At 45.1% G+C, this 20,116-nt stretch overlaps 2 protein-coding genes across 21 annotated transcripts in view; both read left to right on the plus strand.

Annotated features, from left to right (window-relative positions):
- The window catches only part of LOC111067572, a 57,183-nt gene that overhangs the window by 17,322 nt on the left and 19,745 nt on the right, over positions 1-20,116 (plus strand). For 17 of the 20 annotated variants that reach the window (XM_022356723.2, XM_022356716.2, XM_022356722.2 and 14 more), the window contains exons 3-4: positions 4,565-6,081; positions 17,630-18,842. In XM_022356723.2, coding sequence (XP_022212415.2) covers positions 4,572-6,081; positions 17,630-18,842 — 2,723 coding nt within the window. In that variant the 5' untranslated portion in view covers positions 4,565-4,571. Of the gene's footprint in view, positions 1-4,163; positions 4,369-4,564; positions 6,082-14,694; positions 14,785-17,399; positions 17,493-17,629; positions 18,843-20,116 lie in introns of those variants that run through there. The other 3 variants (XM_022356717.2, XM_022356736.2, XM_041594514.1) reach the window with 3 other exon arrangements.
- LOC111067573 lies at positions 15,590-17,381 on the plus strand. The gene has a single exon (XM_022356737.2). The coding sequence runs from the start codon at positions 15,696-15,698 to the stop codon at positions 17,379-17,381; it is 1,686 nt and encodes a 561-aa protein (XP_022212429.2). The 5' UTR covers positions 15,590-15,695.

The raw sequence follows: 20,116 nt of genomic DNA on the forward strand, positions 1-20,116 counted from the left end.
AAAGAAACCACCAACTCCGATTCCGATGCAGATTCAAGTCTCCCCACGGATTGGTCTGCGACCCACTCGAGCGGGGGCTAGACGCGCGTGTGCACACCGACTCTTTTGCCAACTTGTTTTCCCACCGTTTAATTGGCATAATTTGTCGTAACAAGAAAGAACCCCAACGAGGCAGAGAGCCGAGCGGCTAGCGGCGGCGGAGGAGGAGGAGAACGAACCACAGAAACAAACCCCAAGAACTACATTCGAGAACAAACGACAACTTGTTTTCGTATTCGTATCAAAGCACACATCTTGAATTGTGGCAGCAACACACATCATTGCAAACAAGAGACAATAAGTGAATGTTGGGGTTTTGGGTTTGGGTATGGGTATGGGGCCTACGCGGAAAGGTGGTGTCTGTTTGCCACGACAGTTGTCACGACCCTGGCTCTGCAGGCAGGTTTTAAGATTGTAAATAAAATAAATAAATTGTATAAAACTTAATAAAAATATCAACTAAAATGACCATTAAAAGAACTACCTTTTAGAGAGAGAGAGAGGTAGAGGGAGATATCTTTAGAGTCCAAGGTTTTTACGAAAATTATGGAAACATAATTAAAATGAATGTAAGAGATTGGAGGGAAGGCCCAAAATGTTAGCCACAGGTAATTGGAGGCCAGAGATTGGAACTGGCCTAGAGATTTGAATCCCATCTAAAGATTAGGATTCTCCAAAGTGCACCCACACGATAGGGCACATTAATGCTTGACTTCAGACCCAGACGCTCAAGCGAATGCTTCAAAAAAGAATGAAAATAAAAAAAAAAACATGTCGTGTGCATTATTGTTCGACTCGTGTGCCGCTGATAATTCAAAAAGCATGGACACTATAGCTCTTCAGATCGGGGAGGCTCAAAAGCTACCCCAGAGAATTGTAGCCTGACAAAAAAAATGTAAAACAGACCTAAATGGCGACTCCTTGTTACATTGTGGAGCATAAGCATTATCTGTGATCTTTTAAGCAGAAGCAGAGACAAAAGCACATGGTAGAAGGGAAATAAACCCCTCAACTACATTGTGTGCCCTGCTCATCAGGGGAGCTTCCACTTATAGCATATCTTCATTAGGAAATCATTTTTCCTGGCGCCTATGTTTTTTTTTTGTTTAATTTAATTTCATGGGAAACTATTAGACCTCACAGCGGGGGCTTCCTACTGTGTACAGCATTAACAGCACTTCGTTGGTTGAATGGGGCAGGTAGGTAGGTAGATGGTTACGTTCTCTAATTGCTACCAATCTTTTGTGTTCTCCACTCCACTCGCCACATTGCTCTACTCTCCTCTCTGACCCCCTCTCAATGCCATTTACAATGGGGGCCATCATATCATTGTTGACATTGTTTTCGCGTTTCACGCTCAACGAGAGGCTAACTGAATGTTGACGCAATTATAACACACACGGCCTGTCTTGCTGGCCCACCTTCCTCCTAGTGGATCGTGTGTCGCCTCCGCTGCACGTGTTGCACGGGGGGCATGGGGCATGCGTCCTCCTCTTCTGCTAACGAGAACAATTTAACTTTTGTTCCTCCTCTGCAGCGGCCCTCCCCCTCTCGAACGTGCAATTAACATTTATGCAAAAATTAGAAACTGGAGGCACTGTAAACTAGTTTTTGTTGTCATTTGCAAGGCGCTAATGATGATCGTTATCGTTATGATCGGGGCCATTTAGTGTGCGGAGATTATAGCCCCATTTGATGGGGTGTCTAAATCCGGCCTTTATGCTAATGATAATGATAACTGTTATACGCCAGTAAGATTTAATGGTTTTATATTTTAGTGGGGATTGATGTATTTTTTTTAAAATTTATTTTGTAAAGGAAACTGTTATACAGATAGTAGATAGAATGTTAAATCTTTTAAGGAACCTTTCAGAGGACAAACTGTTATAGCCATTATAAATATCATGGGATCCTTTGTGGATTTCTCGGGTCTTCAGAAGATACTATTCAAGAATAACCGTATACCAGTTTCAAAATATATAGTTACAGTTCCAATGCATAACACTTACAAAGTATAACAGTTAAATAATGCAATAATGCATCAATAAGGGATGGTTAATGGTTCCACAAACTATCATACACAAAAATGATAATAAATGTCATTTAACTACTTGAAAATACAATCACCATTAACCATAAAATTGAATAAAGCCCACCCCAGAGAGAGAGAGAGAGCCAAGGACAAAGGACTCATGGTATTAATAATCGTGCAAAGCGAACAACCGGCCACCAGCTCATCCCCGTGCCACACAAAAGCCATCCATAAGGACTGTGGCACTTGAACAGAGCTGTCCATTCACATGTCCTTGCTGTCCGTCCTCCCATCCCGTGGGCTGTCCATTTTGTGTGGCATCAATTCGTAATGAGGGGCCATTGGGTGGACTGTCGGATAAACGTGTCATTAAATCAATATCTGCGAGGCAGACAAATAAATCTGCCAACTCTTCAAATATTAACGAGTAGTATGCAACGCTTGCAACATTGCGGTGCCTCTGCTCATGGGAGGGTGCAGTCATGATGCATACGTGATATTTTAAGCGATGCTTTTACGCTGCCATTTTCCCCCCGTGACACACTACTGTACTATACTTTAATGGTATCTCTATCGCATAACTCTGCCACTTGATGATGATGTACGAGCAGGCAGTTCTTGTATAACAAAAGCAACGAGATCACCGGCTAATTTTAATCTTTATCTACCGCTCTTTTATCTCAGTTTAATCTCTATCTCCGGCATTATCACCCTATTCACGGTCAAATGACTTGCTTTGTGCATTTCGGATTAGATTAGATGGGTTTTCACGGTGAGCGTAGTATCTCGTGCTTTGCTTTGACTTTTGTCCCCCCACCCCCACTACCCCATATATATTTGTCAGACGTGTCTCGTGCTCTTTTGACTCTGTAAACTGGCATACAAAAGGTTGATCTCTTGCCTCTGTAAACTGGCATACAACAAGAGGGGAGGGGAGTGACTTTTTGGAAGGCCCCGTCATAAGCTTCTCTGTCGCATTCCGACCTTTGTCTCAATTTTGGGGCGTGCCTTCACCACTCTTTCTCTAATTTTGAGCAAACAGGTACTCCCCATTCCATGGAGTATACGTAAATACGAGTATATGTACATACGTATGTAGCACCCGCACTATCTGTGCATTTGTTTACCTCTTCTATGTAGTTGCTGGGTTGTTCGGTCGTAGACTTCTTATTGACATTGCGATAAGTTCGGTAGATCTGTACCTCTCTCTGTTCCGCCACATACTGCGCTTTTTTCGCGCCCCTCTGACACATCGAAAATGTTATATACCATTTAGTTATATAAATGAGTACATATGTATGTACATATATAGAATTATAGTGGGGTAACTTTTTCTGTTGGGGTTGCATGGGGTTGGTTTTCTTTGTGTGGCGATTCATAATCACTTGAGCTAAATATACATCACTAATGACACAAATGATTAGTGTAACACTCGATATCGAGCACAAAACGACTGCTGTACTCCGGGTATTGAGACACTAAGGATTTGAAGGGAAACTATTCATTGAATGTGGATTTCGAGGCTGAAGGATTGTTGCGCTATATTTTCCCTACTGTATCCCTGCTCTACTGTATGACTGTTTTACTGTATGATTATTTGACTGTTATACTTTGAAATTATTACGATGTAACTGTTATACATTGTAACTGTTATAAATTGTAACTGTTATACACTGTAACTGTTATATGTTACACTGCTGTTGAAAAGTAAACCCAATCTGAATACACTTCCATCCGTTGTTGGGCACCTCCATAAGCCAATGTAGCCAAATGTAGCCCTAGCCTAACGTAAATCAATACTCGTATGTACCGCCAAAGTCGATAACAGTTGGAGCATTACCCTATCAGCGGGTGAAACGAATACCTGTGCAAATGTTGCTTTCGTTGTTGCGTCTCTTTCGCTCTCTGAAATTTTCTCTGCAAGAAAGCGCCTTTAGCTGGCAATGCCACCTCTCTCTCTCTCTCTCTGGCCACTCTTCCGCTCTTTTGCAGGCCCGAAAGCACAAATAAAACAACTAATTTATTCACTTCTTCGAAGACTTTCACACACAACGTAACGCACACCCGAACACCCGTACCAGCCGTAGGTGAAGGGTCCATCAGCCATCAATGGTGCCATTAATTGTGTTTGATGTGCAGAAAAAATAATAAACATACAACAAAGCAAAAAAAAAAATCATAAAATTTTATGCGAGATAATATCCACGGAAAAAAAAACAAAATAGTAAAGGTGAAAATTGTGCCTATTTTTGGGAAAGTGTCAGTCAAATCTATGGGAGACAAATAAAATGGCAAAGGTAACCCACAAAACCAACGAAACCAGCAAAAACAAACCACAATAATCGTAAAAAGTTAGTCGCTTCGATTTGATCTGTTTTGCGACTCATTTGGGGCGCGGCTGCTATCAGTTCAGTGGTTTAGTCATAGAGATAACCACATCGTACCTACCATTTCTGATATAATCAATAGTTGTTCCCCTTCTTTTTGTTGCAGTTGCAGTATGGAAAAGCCCATGCACCATGCCCCCACGCCGGCTGCCGTGGGTAAGGTGAGCCAAATCGCGAACATCTTCCAGCGGAAACCCATCGAGATCCAGCCGGTGGAGCAGCTGACAGCCGTGGCAGCCGCACATGCAGCAGCAACAGCTGGCGGTGGCGGCGGCGCTCCATCCCATTCGGCGAGATTCAACAATGCCAGAGCACTCTTCGAGAAGCTTGGCGTCGAGTCCAATTCGAATGTGAGCTCCAGGCTGCTGAGAAGCGGTTCCCGGGAGGATAATCTGTGCGACGGTTCGGATAGGTCGTCGTCCCGCTCTTCGGATCGTTCGCAGTCGCCGCCCAAGCGACGCACGCCCTTCCCCTCGGGCGTGTCGCTCATTCACAACAATAACAACGCCTCGGTGGCAGCACAGAACGGATCGCCAGAGCAGCGGCTGAGCAACAGCAAGTTTATAGTGGAGCCATCGTCCCAGACGCCACCCACATCGGTGGTGAAGTATCCGCAGCACAATATCTCGCGCCTGAAGGCCAGCGGCGGCGGCGGCGGCGGCGGCGGTAGCGAGGAGGTGACCCCGCCACCAGGAACTGGAGGATCTGTGAGTGCACTCTTCGCCAGCTCCGGGGGCGATAAGCCGGAGAAGCCAGAGCGGAAGTTCAATTCGCGGGAGCTCATCGAGAAGCAGAAAAAGTGGACATCGCACTTCACCAAAACAAAGACGACGCGCACCCACAGCGATCTGAATCGGTGCGACATCATACGCACGGTCCCGGGAACCGGGCTGATCATGGACAGTGGGGAGAAGGCCACGACCAAGCCGGCCATGGAGCCGCCGCCGAATGCCAGTCCCAATCCGCCCATGCGGCATGCCCCCAATCAAACGCCGCCGGAGATTAAGCCGCGGAGCGGAAAGATTGGGAGTCCTGTGAAGTCGCCGCCACTGCCGCCCATTCCGGCGGTGAAGCCAAAGAATGTCAGTCCGGTGAAATTCAATCCGGAGCGGGTGCGCTCGTCGCCCACAAAGATAGCTGTGGAGCCGTCGCCCCCACCGCCGCCCGCCAAGTCAGCGGCCGTGACGGCGGCCATGCAGCGATCCCTGCTCCAGGAGCAGCAGCAACAGAATATCCAGGCGGCACCCATACCGCCCGAGAAGCCGCGCAAGAAGTCCATCGATCTGATTGAGGATCAGACGGCCAACCTCACCAACTGCTCCACGCCCTCCTCCTGCACGTCGCCCACCAGCAGCGCCTCGAACAGCGCCTACATCATGCAGGCGGCCAAGCGGGGCTCCCTGGATGCGGCAGTCACAGGCCACGGCAACGGTCTCAGTGGCAGCACCAATTCGGCGGCCTCCTGCTCGCCGGTGGCCAGCGCCTCCTCGGGCCCCTCCTCCCCCGTACACACGGAGGATGAGAAGCAGGAGAACGAGTCCACAGAGAAGTCGGAACTGATGGAGCACTATCATAACAATAATTACAACAGTGTTCCAAGGCGGCGGCGCAGCGAAATTGAAGGTAAGATTTTTATTTACTTATGAATTGGAGTCTTCAGGGTCTTCCCTTTGGATGCCATTGAAACTTGCTTTGGATTAGCTTTTGTTGGATTCGCATTAGTTTCCTTAGGATGCACTTCCTTCCTTCCTCTGCCGCTTCCTTCTGCCTGCCTTCCTTCCTTTGTTAAAATATAATTGCTAGCCTTTATAATTTCGAGACCCAGAAGTGCATTCTCAGGTCATTCTTGAAAACTTGCTTCATTTGGAGCTGGGAGAACTTTTGAACTTTGTTTGTGCTCGAGTTCAAACACCTTTGCATCTCTCTCTCTCTCTCTCTTTGTGTGTGTGTGTGTGTCAGGTCTCGCGACTTCATTGTGCAGTGTGGAGTTGAGTCTCCTGGTTTGCCCTCCCCCTTGGGCCATGCCATTCTATTTCATTGCATCCCACATTCATTACAAGTTTTTCTAAGCGGCGTACAAATCGTGACTTGTATATCACCGCCCCAACTCCGCCTTGCAGTCCTACTACACCTCCTCTTCCTCCTCTCTTCGCTCTTTTCCTCCGCTCTGCCGTTCTGCTGCGTCCTCCCTCTCTGCCGCTTACTTTGTGGCTGCAACTCTGGCGGAGACTCTGGAGGCAAATTCCAATATGGGTCAACCAGGCAGGCATATCAAATGCAGCCCCCCAACAAGACATAGAGAGCGAAAGAGAGAGAGAGAGAAAATGTAGAGGAACGCCAGCCACAGCGACAACGGCTCGACGACATTCCAAGCGAACCTTCACCCCTCCTCCTGCTCCTCCTCTGAATGCAGTTCTGGAGCCTATGGAGTGCAATGCTCACAATCTGTCGTCTCGTTGTCCCATCTTCATGGTCCGAGGCTCGTCGTCGTTGTCTATTTTTTTTTTTTTTCCGGATTTTGTTGGGATTCCCGCTCCCCTGATCCCTCACTCCCTCTGCGTCTCTCCTTGCTCTGCCTCTCCGCGCTCCATACATAAAATTGTATTAATGCCAGATTAAGAATTCAATGATGCGTTCGCTCCTCGCTCTCTGGCCCTCTTCTATGCCCTCCTAGGTTCTGCTGCTCGGATCAGCTCTATTTTGCGCTCTACCCTTTGCTCTGCTCTGCTCTGCTCTCCTTTCCTCTGCTGATTTCTATGGCTGATTACAAAATTGAAATTGCAGACCCCCAGCTTCCGCCTGCCTTTCCCCTGTCGACTCTCAATTCCAGAGCTGCTGCTGCTCTTCTGCTGCTCTTCTGCTGATGATTGCATTGCTTATCTGTTGAGCAGTGGATGAGTGGATGAATAGAGAGGCTCTGTTTTTAATTCATAAATGGCAGTGTGTCTGAAGTGTGGGGGCGTGGCTCACCTTGATTTATTGATTTCCCAGTTGAGTGGTTGAAGGATTGTGGGCTTGGGGGAGGGAGATGTCGTAAGGTAATGAACTCCAGTCGATTGGAGTATCTGCTGGGGGGATGGATGGATGGATGTTGGTGTAGGCCCACAGGCAGGCAGTGTGGATGGAACGATGGAAGTTCAAATTAAACTCAAACAGAGTAAAGGAAGGATTTGATGGGTAAAAAAGACTGACATTCCTGGCAATTTTCTTCATGTGCAGTGGAGACTCCTGTTTCTTTGATATTTTTGAACCCCTCCTCCTGTTTGTAGGCTACTGATTTTCTTTGAAATTTTGGGCTATTTTCGAAGACTAATCAGCGTAAGTTTTTGCATTTCCTTCTGTTTCCTGCTTAACTTCTGAAAGGTTGCCTTTAACCCCCCTCTTGCGCAAGCCTCTGGCTATTTCTTGTTTTCCTTTTGACGTCTCGCATATTTTACTTACTTTTCTTTGGCTGCTTCTTCTGTGCTCTTTTCAATGCGCTGACACAGCACTCGTCATATGCTAAGCGCCATTCGTAATCGTACCTTTACACCCATCATACACTCAGCCCCTATACCCTGCACCCATACCCTACACCTGCACTCTATACGATATACATATACCCTTTATACCCAGCACCCATGGCACTGTCAAAAGTTGAGACATGACAGGGACACATGAATGGGGGAATGGGCTGTGGCGGAAGAGGGCGATCGAAAGAGACGGAAGAGAGGGAAAGGGAGCCCCAAACCGAAGGCCTAGGCTTTGGTGCTGCATGGCACAATTTTTGAATGGTTCGCCTGTCGTCTGTCACATCCAAGAGTTTATAAATAACACAACGGAAAATACTATTCATCCACTACACTACAACTCTTATGAGAGGGGGCTGGATGGGATGGAAGGGAAGGGGGAGCAGAGGAGACCCCAAATGTTTTTGTATGTATCTGTGTTTGGCTATAAATTATGTGGACGCTGCCGCTGCTTCTTTTTGTGCTCCACTTTATATTAAAATCAACAAAAAAAGAGACATGTTGTGGGGGGCTGTGACGACAGGGATGGGGGTGTGAAGTGTGCTGTTATGGGAAGTTCGAGGGGAGAGGTCGGCTAATATTTAATCACTTTATTTTCTACTGGTTAATCCCAAACGGAAGGTATTATTTATCACAAATTAAAGCTCTCTCAAATATTGACAATTTGTTGGAGCAGAGAAAGGGCAGGAAACTCTGGTATGGGATTCAAATGGGGTGCAGCATGAGCAGTCAGAAGGGGCAGGCAAAACGGACAGAGAGTGAGAACACAGTTCGGAAAAAGGTATAATTACACAAGGAGAGAGGTATAATTATGCCAGAGAAAGCAATCAACATTTTAAACAGAAAGATTAAGAGCAAAAAGTGAACTTGCGTTAGATGCACCCTGATAGCCGTTACATACTAAACACAAGCGCTTTCCTGCTCTCTCTCTCTATCTTCCTCTACTCAAACCGTTAGAGTAAAAGGCCAATAATCCTTGATTTTAGACACGATTCCTTTGTTTACCTTTTTCTGTTTACATTTTGGTCCACCTCTAAAAAAGCGTTGCCACTTCATTGGAAGTTCGCTTAAAATAAGCTTTCAGCTGACAGCGCTGCCACATGGTTAAAAATCTCTTGCAAAAAGCTTTCAGTTTCCCCTCCAAAAGTTTCAAATTAAACTGGAAAAAGTGAAAAGTTCATTGAAAAGCTTTCATCGTTAGTGCCGCTAACAACCAACAGCTGTCGCTGGTGTCAACTTATTTTCAAATTATTTTCATTGAGAAAAATGATTGCACGTTTTTCTTTGCTTAATTCTGCCTCGAGAGTTCGTTGCTCTACCCCTACCCCTCCCCGACAGCAGCATTTTCAATGACAGATGCGTGGGTTTTTGACAGCCACTTGCCGACAATTTCGCAACGTCTCTCTCTCTGCCTGCCCGTCACTCCCTCCCCTATCTGTTTCTCTGTTTGTCTGTCGTTTGCTTTGTTGTCCGCATAGTTTGGTCCAAGTGTCGCATTGACCACCCAAGAATGAGCAGCCACCATTGTCCATTTATCAGTAGTATTCCCTCCTCTACCTCGCGTCACCCTACATTTGGTGGCTAGTTTTTCCTCTGCCTGTCCCTCCTGCCTGTGGTCCTCTGTCTGTTGTCTAGTTTTTCGGTTGATTTCTTTTCAAGATTTCCCCGGCACTGATGACGTCCATTGCGAAAATGAGCTGACAAATGTTTTCACGTCAAAAACGCTGATGATGCCACATTTTCGTAAGAAAAAGACATTTTCTTTGCCCGGTGTAAATGTCGCCATTTAAAAGTAAAATTGATTTACCTTTCGCTGCCGTTGGGCTCTGAACTTTTGTGCCATAAAAATTGTATTTTTATATTGTACTTCTCGTGTATTCTCTTGCTCCAAAAATCATTTCCGAATTTCGCTAGTTGAATTTCTCTAAAGAAATTCGTAGAAACTATTTTCAGTTAATTTCCCATTTTATAATTAGATGAATACAGGCGCCTCTATCTCTCCCCCACCGACGATCACTAGCCCGAAATTTGTCTCGACTTTTGAGTGATGTGTGCGCGCCCCCCTACCCCTCTGGCTCCTCGGTGGCATCCATGACACCCACCGTAGACACCGAAAGAGAGAGAGAGAACATTTCTGGCCTTTCCCAACATTTGGTTTTTGGTGTTTTTGGCGGATTTTGCAATCTGGCAGTTTGACAAGTGGCGCGGCGGCCCTCGCACGAGCAGGGGAGTGCCGACTGGAGCACCCTGTGTGTGTGGGGCATGACAAACGGAACTTTGGGGGCTGGCTGCCACATGTCTGGCCCCAACAAGCCACCACGCAACGGGCAATTTGCCAAAAGAGAGAAATGATCCCCAAATGATCTTTCTCTCTCTGCGTTTTTCTCTTTCTATGGGATGCTGAAAAACTTTTCTCCGCTTCGGATCTTTTCAGTTGATTTCGCGTTACGGTGGCGTTTCCATTGATAAGCGGGCTAGAATTTTCGTATTATAATTCTACTCGGAATCGGATCGTTAACAAAAAAAATAATAACCAGAATGCGAATCTCTACAGTAAATCTCTCGTATCTATTAAAAGTGAAAACCTGCGAAACCCCAAACAAATTTGTTGAACCTTGAACAAATGAATAAAAAAAAAATACAAAAATTCAAATGAATCAAAACAAATTATACGAAAATGAAAAATATTCCATATAGTAACCATTCGCTTGGGTCGTGATTCTAGAATTCTAGAGGGTTTCTTCTCGTATTTTGTGAGGGGCACGTGAGGTGTCGCACAGATTTTTCAGGGTCTAGTGATAACAGAAACAGATCCATCCTCTTTCTCCCACCCTCTCTTCGGAGCTCTGGTTTCAGTTTCGTATTTTTTGGGTCTGGAAATGTCTTGAATGTTGCGGTGAGTTCTGGCTTCGTCTCCGGGGCTATGATGGGGCTTTGGAGGGGCTGTCTTTCAGTTCCAATGTGATTGGCCCCACTGCAAGGTGTTGGTTTTTAATTCATTCAGAAGAATATACTGCCGAATTCAGTGATTAAAAGTGTGCAAGAATACTACAAGTGGTAGGTGCCAGGTAGATTGGAAAGACTTTCACCATTCCATAAGTGTATTTGATAATACTATTGCCGAGTGCACGCGAGTGCGGAGAATCGTTTGACAAAGTTCGTTAGAAAATTAGGTAAAAGGAAAGGAACGAGACAAACAGTACAAATATGGAGAAAAGGCGAAAAATCAAGAAGCTACATATAAAGTGGCAACAGGGCAGAATCGGGTGCCCCGATATCAAAAGATCGAAAAACATATTCTGAATATTCCAAAAGATTTATATACATATATCTTTCTTTTTGTAGGATCTTGAAATATGGAGTATCTCTTAATTTTCTACTTAAATAATCTTTGATCTTTCGTTGTTGTGGATCTTGAATGCAGTTCAGCGAACTCCTTCGAGTGCGATTATTTTTTGTGTTTTGTATTTTGTTGTGGTGCGACACAAAACACACAAAAAAACACACACACACGAGTGAGTCGCAGGAAAATATTCAAAAAATGCATTCCCATGTGTGGTGGCAGAGTTTTTGTTCTTGCGGCATGGCAACAGGCAGCGCCACAGACATTGTTGTTGGCATTGTCTAGAATGAAAGAAAAAACGTTTAAAGATATTCCTCCCATTCTTCTGCCCATTTTCTTAGATATTTGTCTGACACTTTTGCTGGTTTTTCTTTTCCCCTTTTACTGCCTCTCTTCTACACGGCTGATGCTGGTTCGCTTTCACCCGAGTTTATTTTCAAATTTGAAATTGTATGCAAAAAAAAAAAACAGAAACAAGAAAAAAAGAATCCACACATACCACACACATCTCCGCACACACACACACACAAAAATGTTTGCAATTGTCATGTGTTTGCAGTTTTTGGCTTCATTCCCCCCCATTCCAGTGAACACTTGAGAGGTTGTAAGATACTCGTATCTGTATATCTGCCATGGATTTTCCATGTGCAATCCATTGAGATGTTTGGTATTCCTTTTGCGTGGCATCTCGACCATCGAATTGTGTGAAATGTCTAAGATATTGTCAATTAATTAAAGGAATTTGCACTGGAATTTAGAATTCACGCCTAATAAATTTATATTGGCTTTTGCTTTCGATTAATTATGAAAACCATAAATATTGAAAACAAAACAAGCAGCAGGAACTTTTGGCTTATAAGTTTCAGTGAAAATGTTGTAGTTGTTCCTTAAAATTGTATTTCTTCTATGATTAATGCTATATTTGTACAGTAAGAATGGATTTCTGATCTAAATTATTGTTTATTTTCTTTGCTAGTTTTGCTTAGATATTATAAGTAATTTTTGCCTCGTAAGCTGTTTTGCAAGCAGCTCCTTCTGCCACTCCTCTTCTCACCGCAGACACAGACGACTCTCCTTTTGTCTTCGTTGCTGCGTTGCCGTTTTCATTATGTGCCTGTTGTTCGTGTATGTGTATGAGTATTCGCATCTGCATTGTCAGGACTTTTTGGGGAATTTGAAAGTTGACCTAACTAACCAACAGGCACACAAATGCCAACACAAGGAACCAAGGGAATCCAAGAGGCAGCGACAGGCAGGCGACTTTTGCTAAATCTGCTGTCACATGCTGCATGCAGCTGCCTCTCCCTCTTTTTGCTTGCCGTCTTTGTCTCTTTCTTGTATTTTGTCAGTCTCCTTGCATCTTTTCCCCACATTTTGTCTGGTTTAGCCTTTCGTTTTGACACATTTTGACAGCAACTTCCGTTTTGATACCCTTGAATCTAGTTTCTCATGGTTTTGAACAGATGTTTGAAAGTTTGAAAGAGAAGCAGCGATCACCATGATAACCATATCATAGATGGCCGCAAATTTTAGCGATTTTTATAAACAGAATAAACAAAAATATTACCAAGGGAAGAAAATATCGATCTATGGGCCAAAGGTATCAATAGCTTCGGTACACAAAAATTGTCTTCGCTTTGTGACTTTCTTGACATTTGCCCTGCCTCCTCAGACTCCTGGTACTCCCTATTTTTCTTGCCCTGGTCCACCTTCTTCAACATCCTCATTCTTTCACTTTTCTCCCTTTATCTTTGTCTAATTTGTCGCTCTCTTTGTTGTGGTTTCTCCAACAATTATTTTAGCATTTTCATGTGCATATTTGAGTGTTCTTTTTGTTGTTGTTTAGGAAACTACTAAATGCATCTCCCTTCCTGTGTTCTTTTTTTCTCTTTGCATTATCTCTCTTTCTCTATGGCCTCTACTCTCTTGCCCAATTTGTTCTTCCATTTATTTTTTCAACTTTAATTTGATTTCTCTATTTCTCTGCCTTTTAAGATTCTCCGTTGGAGAAAATCCAATCGATTCGTTCGATGCATACTCGAGATGCCTTTTTTTTTTCAATTACTCTGTGAATTTTCCGTGCAGTTTTTCCACTTTATTTATAAATCATTGATTTATTTAAAACTTTTACGCAAATTTGTCCTCTCTCGCTCCCTCCCTTTCTCTTTTCCTCGTTTGATTTGCCATTTGTTACTTCTCTCATTAATTGTCTTTTGTTCTGTTTGTTTTTTTTTTTATTCTTTTTTGTACAGAGAATGTATTTTTGGCCGAGTTTTTCATTAATTTTCGCATCTCATTATACCAAAGCACACACGGTGAAAAAGGGGGAAGGGAAGAATCGGGGAAAAACTTGAACGCAAAATGGGAGAAAAATCGGAAAAAAGTTACGAACAAAAGTGTGATGTGATGTGGATGCTGGTTTTTTCTTTTCACCCAACCCACCCCTCTCCAATTTTCATCGATTTCAATTGCGTTTTGTTTATGGCGGCGCTGTCTTTGTCGATCTCTGCTACCTCTCTTTCGCTCTCTATCTCTCTCTCTCTCTCTGATATGAGCTCTTTTTCTATCTGTGATTCCCCCTCTCTGTTTGGTTGCCTGAACGCGAATGACCTTCGGTTTTGGCTTGAATTTTCATCCAAGTTTATTTACTTGAACCGAAAACAGAACATTACACATACGCCGAATTGGCCTTGGCCAATCTGTCTATCTCTCTCCTTCTGCCTGCTTGCTGTCTGTCTCTGTCACTCCCATTAAGTATTCATTGCTGCTCTTAATTAAAAGCGCACGCATCTCTAATTGGCATTAAGTATACGCCAGGGTGCAGTGCAGCACTTGACCAGGCCAACAGGCAGCAGCGGGAGGTAGCGGGCGATAGCGGGAGGCAGCAGTAGCGAAGGAGAGACTCTTGTGGTTAGACCAAATCCCGTAGTGAGTGGGGCTTAGGGACCAAATTGTGGATGCGGTTGTAGTGTAGGATTCTGCCTCTATTCCTACTCTATAATAATCAACAGTTTTCCAGCGATGTTTCACAGTTGTTGCATGGCCCTCTTTCATGGAAAATTACTAGTCATTGTTCAGTCCGTCTTTTAGATGTTTTATCGTATATTTTTTAGAGGCTTCTTCACCACGAGCAGGGGAATCTTTCTATATACCGGTAGATCTTGTTTTGAGAGTGTATTTTTTCTTCTTGTTGTTTTTTTTTTGTAAGCGACTGTGAAAGAGATTCCTACTGATACAATTATTCTATTATTATTATTACTCTCCCCATTTCTATTTGGGATTTGCTCAGCGAACAACGGTTACTATATCTTTAAAAATCAATCTAATTATACATGTATTATCCCCAAAAAGTGCTGACAATATGTGCAATCGAAAACAGTAAGAGAGAGAAAAGAAAAGAGTGCAGTAAAGTGAAGTGAAAGCCAAAAAGAAAAATGTGTCTTAGCTTGCGGAAACTTTGTCAGGCTTGTCGAGGTTAGTAGGGGAATGGCAATGGGATTGGGGAATGGAATGTTTCAACCCATAAATAAACACATAAATAACCGATAAAATCTATTATAAACTGTTTAAAGAAATGCCCAATTATCCCTCTGGCACGATATCAAAACTTCAAATGGATTCCAATGCCAAAATGCGTTCAACAAAAGACCCTCTGGATTCATCCCCAATGTAGTGTATCCAGTCAGAGATCTCACAGATACTATATAGAATCTATATTTATGCCACTGCGTTGACAGCTTTAACGTTTCTCGGACACAAAGCAAAAAACAAAAAGACGAAAATAGCAACAGAGAAATCCCAGAAAGCGAGAGAGAGAGTGTACAAATGGGAGATTAGCTTTCTGATCCATTAAAAATATTCAATATTCGTATATTTGTGTGTTTCCACATTGAAATATTGTTGTGTATAAATAAATAAATTAAGAAAATGTATGCAAATGGAGGGAAATGGGGAAAAAGACAATTAATTAAACAATTCATTGAAAGTGTCAAAACATACACCCCATGAATCATCGTCTCAGATATATGTACCACTCTCCTTATACTCTGTATAAATTACTTTAGAAATATACCGAGAGCTATCCTAGAAATATACAAAGAATTTTCCCCGAGATCCCTCTCTATAGATCTGCCCAGATCCCTCTCTATAGATCTGCCAAGATCCCCATCCCCATCTCCCTAGAGAGCTCTGTAGCACTGACTCTAGAACATAGAATTTTTCCGTGAAATATCACTCTTTCTATACTCTATTCCGCTACTTCCTTGATACTTCCTTCAGTTTCGAAACATTTCTGGGTCATTTGAAAATGTAAATATTCAGAATTTCAGTAAAACAAAACACACAAATTAACGAACATCGGTAGAAATCTCCCAATCCCATACATAATGTTGTCCCCAAGGAAAGTTGATGGCCGTTGGGGCTCCCCTCCTGGGAACGATGCCAAGTATATGCAACATCGACCATCAAAGGCGAAGGACTCTAAGAGGGATACACTGAAGGAAAAATCGGGGAGTATTAAGCCAAAAAGTAGTTCTACGAGCAAGAGTGGCAGTCGCAGGAATACGATGACACAGAAACCGCAACAAACCAACGAGAAAGATGCGGAGAAGAATAACAAACAGCCGGAGAAATCGCGCAAGGAGGCGGTCTACGATGCCAAGATGAATCTCCTGTTCAATGATTTCTTTGTGATGCTCGACAGCAGCCCCCTGCCAGAGGAGGCATTCGACATCAAATCGCAGGAGTATAGATACGCGTCGCAGTGGATCAATAAACTGATGACCATGAAGTGCGGCACGCTGCTCGAGGGGCGCATCCGCAACGCCTACATGAGTGCACTGAGTGTGTGTTTCAATCAGAAGCGCCTCTACGGTATCTTCGACCAGATGCCCCCTGATGAGCTCGAGTGGATTGACTTTGCGGACACCTCGCATCATGGGTCGTTGGTGCAGGAGACGGTCGCGAACTGTGCCATGCAGGTCACGTCGAAGATGATGCAACAGTTTGCCTCGATGGGTGGACCACATCGATCCTTTGATCCGTTTAGGGGCTTGCCGCAGCATCTTATCGAGCATACAAGGGGATTGGGTCGCCCTCAGTTCGTTGGGGAGCAGCGCCAGCAACAGGAACAACAGTTCCAGGCCCAGCTCCAAGTACAGGCTGAATCTCTACGACTCGTGGAACAGACGCAAACATTCTACGATCCTTTGACCTTTCCGGCACCGCCCCATGCGGCCGAACAGTCGGGTCCACACCAAAGACCCTCGCAAGTAAAATTCGACACCTTCGGGTCACCCCCGCGCTTCATTGCGGGCAATGTAGAAGGAAGACAGTTCAACCCGTCAGGGCAGACAATTGAGGATTTGGGCAATGCCTTCAAAGAGTCTCCTTCGTCTTCTGCTGCGCCCAAACGTTCCATTCTGAAGCGGAGATCCAGCACCGGCACGATGGTCTCGCGCCATCGTGCCAAACCAACACATCCCAAGGCAGCCGTGTCCTTCAATGAGAAGAAATACTTTGACGATGAAATTTGGACTAAAAGTCCAATACACTCCTACAGAATGGAATTCGCAAAGGCGGCCTCATCATCTAAATATAAAAGTGCATCGAATGCTACGAAAATGAAATTTAGTCCAGGTCCCAGAGAAGATGAGGATGCTGATGGGGAGGGAAGCGAGGACTTTCCCGTGGAGCAGGCGATCAAAGGATCAATGCAGGAAGAGCACGGGTTCAAGAAATCAAGCCAGAAGGCGCACCAGCAGCCCACCATGCGCCAGAAATCTCAAGGCACCCAGACGAAACTGTCGCGGTCCTCGGACATGAGCTTCCTCATGAAGTGCATTCATCGCGAGCTGAGCGGTGAGACATCCGAGGGAGCAGACGCCTATATGGAGAGTGAACTTGTGAACTACAGGCAATTTGTCAGCCAACACAGATGCAACGATGCCGAATTCAAGAAGAAAATGAACAGGGGAGATCCCATTGCGGAAAGGATATATCTGTTGATCAATATGCAAGCGGATTTGACCAAATTGATGTCCCTTGAACGGAGAGAAATTTACAAGGATTAAAAGTTTTAAAATTTAAAATAAAATTTTAAGTTAATAATATTCAGAATCTGAAGGGTTTTCCAATGGGTGAAAATGAGGAAGAATTATCGTGGCGGACTGATGGAACGACATGTAAATTGTTCTTTGAATTTTTTGTGACATTCTCTTTTGATGCATTCGCTTGTGCGTCTCGAGTCCGAGCATCAATCATGGACATTTAAATAGACCGACATCTTCTGACCGATATTATTTCTCTTTTATATTTGCAGGTCGCAAATCTGTGGATGAATCAACGGCCGTCTCGCAACAACAGCAACAGCAACAGCAACAACATTCCAGCAACAACTCTTCGCCCCAGCGTGTGGCCAACAAACGGAGCAGCATTATCCTTCAAATGCCAGCCGCTGGTCTCGGACAGCGTCCCCCCAGCATCATCTCGACGGCCAGCAACCAGGATGATGGGGAACTGAAGGCCAAAGGACTCCAGGGCGAGTCACAGGAAGAGCAGCAGCAGCAGCCCCACAGCCTGCACTACGTGGATGTGGGCTATCGCCTCAATCCCGATGGCAGCGAGACTCGGGAGGTCTACGGATCCGAGGCAGAGCTCTATGACACCGCAAAGGTCACGGATATGCAGCGCAAGTTTCATGGCGCCAATGGCTTTGCCCAGGAGACGAGCACTGTCTATGCGATCATCAAGACGGATCTCCAGGAGGGGACACCAGCGGCACCACCACGCGGCCTGCTGCAGTCACCCTCTGCCGATGGATCTCCGTTGCATCGCGTGGCATACAACTCGCCGCCAGTGGGCGTGGTGTCGCCCATAAGGCGCAGGAATAACCAGGAGCACAGCGGTGGTGGTGGAGGGGGAGGCAGTGCCAAATCCACGCCTCCCATTTCGCCCGCACGCACCGCATTGGTCAAGGGGATTGCGCCCATTGCCTCCATCGATGCGCACGAAGAGGAGGATGAACTGGATCTCGACGAAGGGGAGGAGGAGGAGGATGATGATGAGCACCTGACTGTGGAGTATGTGGAGGTGCTGGAGATGCACAAACAGCAGGAGGAGGCGGCACCTGTTCTGCCGGAGCGACGGGCACCCGCACATGGCGGTGGCATTTCCCTGGAGATGCAGGAGGACCTGGAGTACGCGGACACCAGTGCCGGCGAGGATGAGGAGGATATACTCAATCATTTGGGAATGATGCCTGGCAACGATAGCCTCGATAGTGTCGAACTGATGGACGATGTGGTCGATGAGGTGATCAAAGTGCATGTCAATCACAGTGTGGCCGCAGCCATTCCTCCCTCTTCGTCTGCTGCTGTTGCTGCTGCTACTGCTACTGTGGCACCTGCTGCTGCTCCAGTGGCACCTGCTGCTGCTCCAGTGGAACCAGCTGCTGCTGCTGCTGCCATTCCTCGAGAGGATAGCCTGCCCGATGACATGACCGCCGCCGAGGCCGAACGATTGTTGAGCTCAAGGTGAGTCCTGGGCTTCTACTTCAACTTCTACTTCTTCCATTTTCCAATTTTCATGTGTGTGTATACCTTGTAGTTAAATCTTAAGCATGGATTATCTTTGCTGTTAGTTGCAGCCCTAAGCATGAGTCCTGCTTTATGTTAAGTCTTAAGCATGTAGCCTTCTGTTTAGTTTGTTGCTTTTAGTTAGATCTTAAGCATGCTCTTTCCTTATATTATTTTTGTATATCATTATCCCAATTTTTGAGTGCAATTTAAGAGTGTAAAATAGTGCAAGGGAACCTCTCTCCATGAACTTTATGCTGCAAATGTTTATCTTTCAGTCTCTGCCACTCTGTAGATATTGGAGCCCCCACAACCACAGCCCATAGACATCCATCTCCGCTCTATTCATCAACACAGCTTTCCCACCTTTCAACAGCAGCCAGAAGCAGAAGCATGCAGCATGCAGTGCCTCACTTTTGTTGTAATTGTAAGCTAATCTGTCGCTTGTCAGTTGGCTGCAAGGATGTAGCCCCGGAAGTTGTCCCTGACTCAAAGCAATATCAGGGGTCTCCCTTTAGGTTTATTTGAGTTTGCTTAAGCTGCTGCTGCTGCAGCTCCTGCTGCTACTGCCCTGGCACTTTAAGCTGTTGCCAAAAACTGACTCGAACTCGAACTTTTCTCAATGGCTTGTTGCAACTTTTGTGACCCATTGGCTCAATGAATTCCTGCCCAGGAGGTGCCACTGTAAGCCCTTTTCTATAACCCCTTTTGCTACGTTTTGCGCCATGCATCAATTTGTTTAATGACGTGTTGTGTGGCAATGCCCCCTGCCATGCCACTTGCACACGCTTCCAATCGAAACCTCTGCGACTCCTGGTGGCACACTCCTGTTCTCATCGGACTGCTGGTCTGCTACTACTCCTGGCTGGCTTTGGTTTCCTTTCCCACCTTTGAACTGCTATCTATCCTATGGCACTATCCAGGTACTATCCCCAGATCCCAGATGCAGTTGCAGGTGTCTACTGCTGCTGCTGGTTGGTTGCTGCTGCAGGTTCAAAGGTTCAAAAGGGCGCCCATGGGTTGGAGTTGGGCACTGCTTTAAGTCGATTTATACTTCCGTTTTGGCTGTGTTGCCTGCAAAATTGACTTGCCATTGATTTATTGTGTGGCCAAACACCAAACCCCAAAACCAAACCTCTCTCCTCTCTTTCACCCTTTGCCATGTATTAAAATGCAATTTTCAAACGATTTTTCCTGCTGCTAAGTGTTGTTTCTTTTTCCCCCTACTAAAT

Source organism: Drosophila obscura, unplaced genomic scaffold (genome assembly GCF_018151105.1).
Source record: "Drosophila obscura isolate BZ-5 IFL unplaced genomic scaffold, ASM1815110v1 contig_1, whole genome shotgun sequence".
NCBI lineage: Eukaryota > Metazoa > Arthropoda > Insecta > Diptera > Drosophilidae > Drosophila > Drosophila obscura.

What these genes read in the sequence shown, in the direction of transcription:
- LOC111067573 (XM_022356737.2), top strand. Translation starts at nt 15,696, where the DNA reads ATGTTGTCCCCAAGGAAAGTTGATGGCCGTTGGGGCTCCCCTCCTGGG.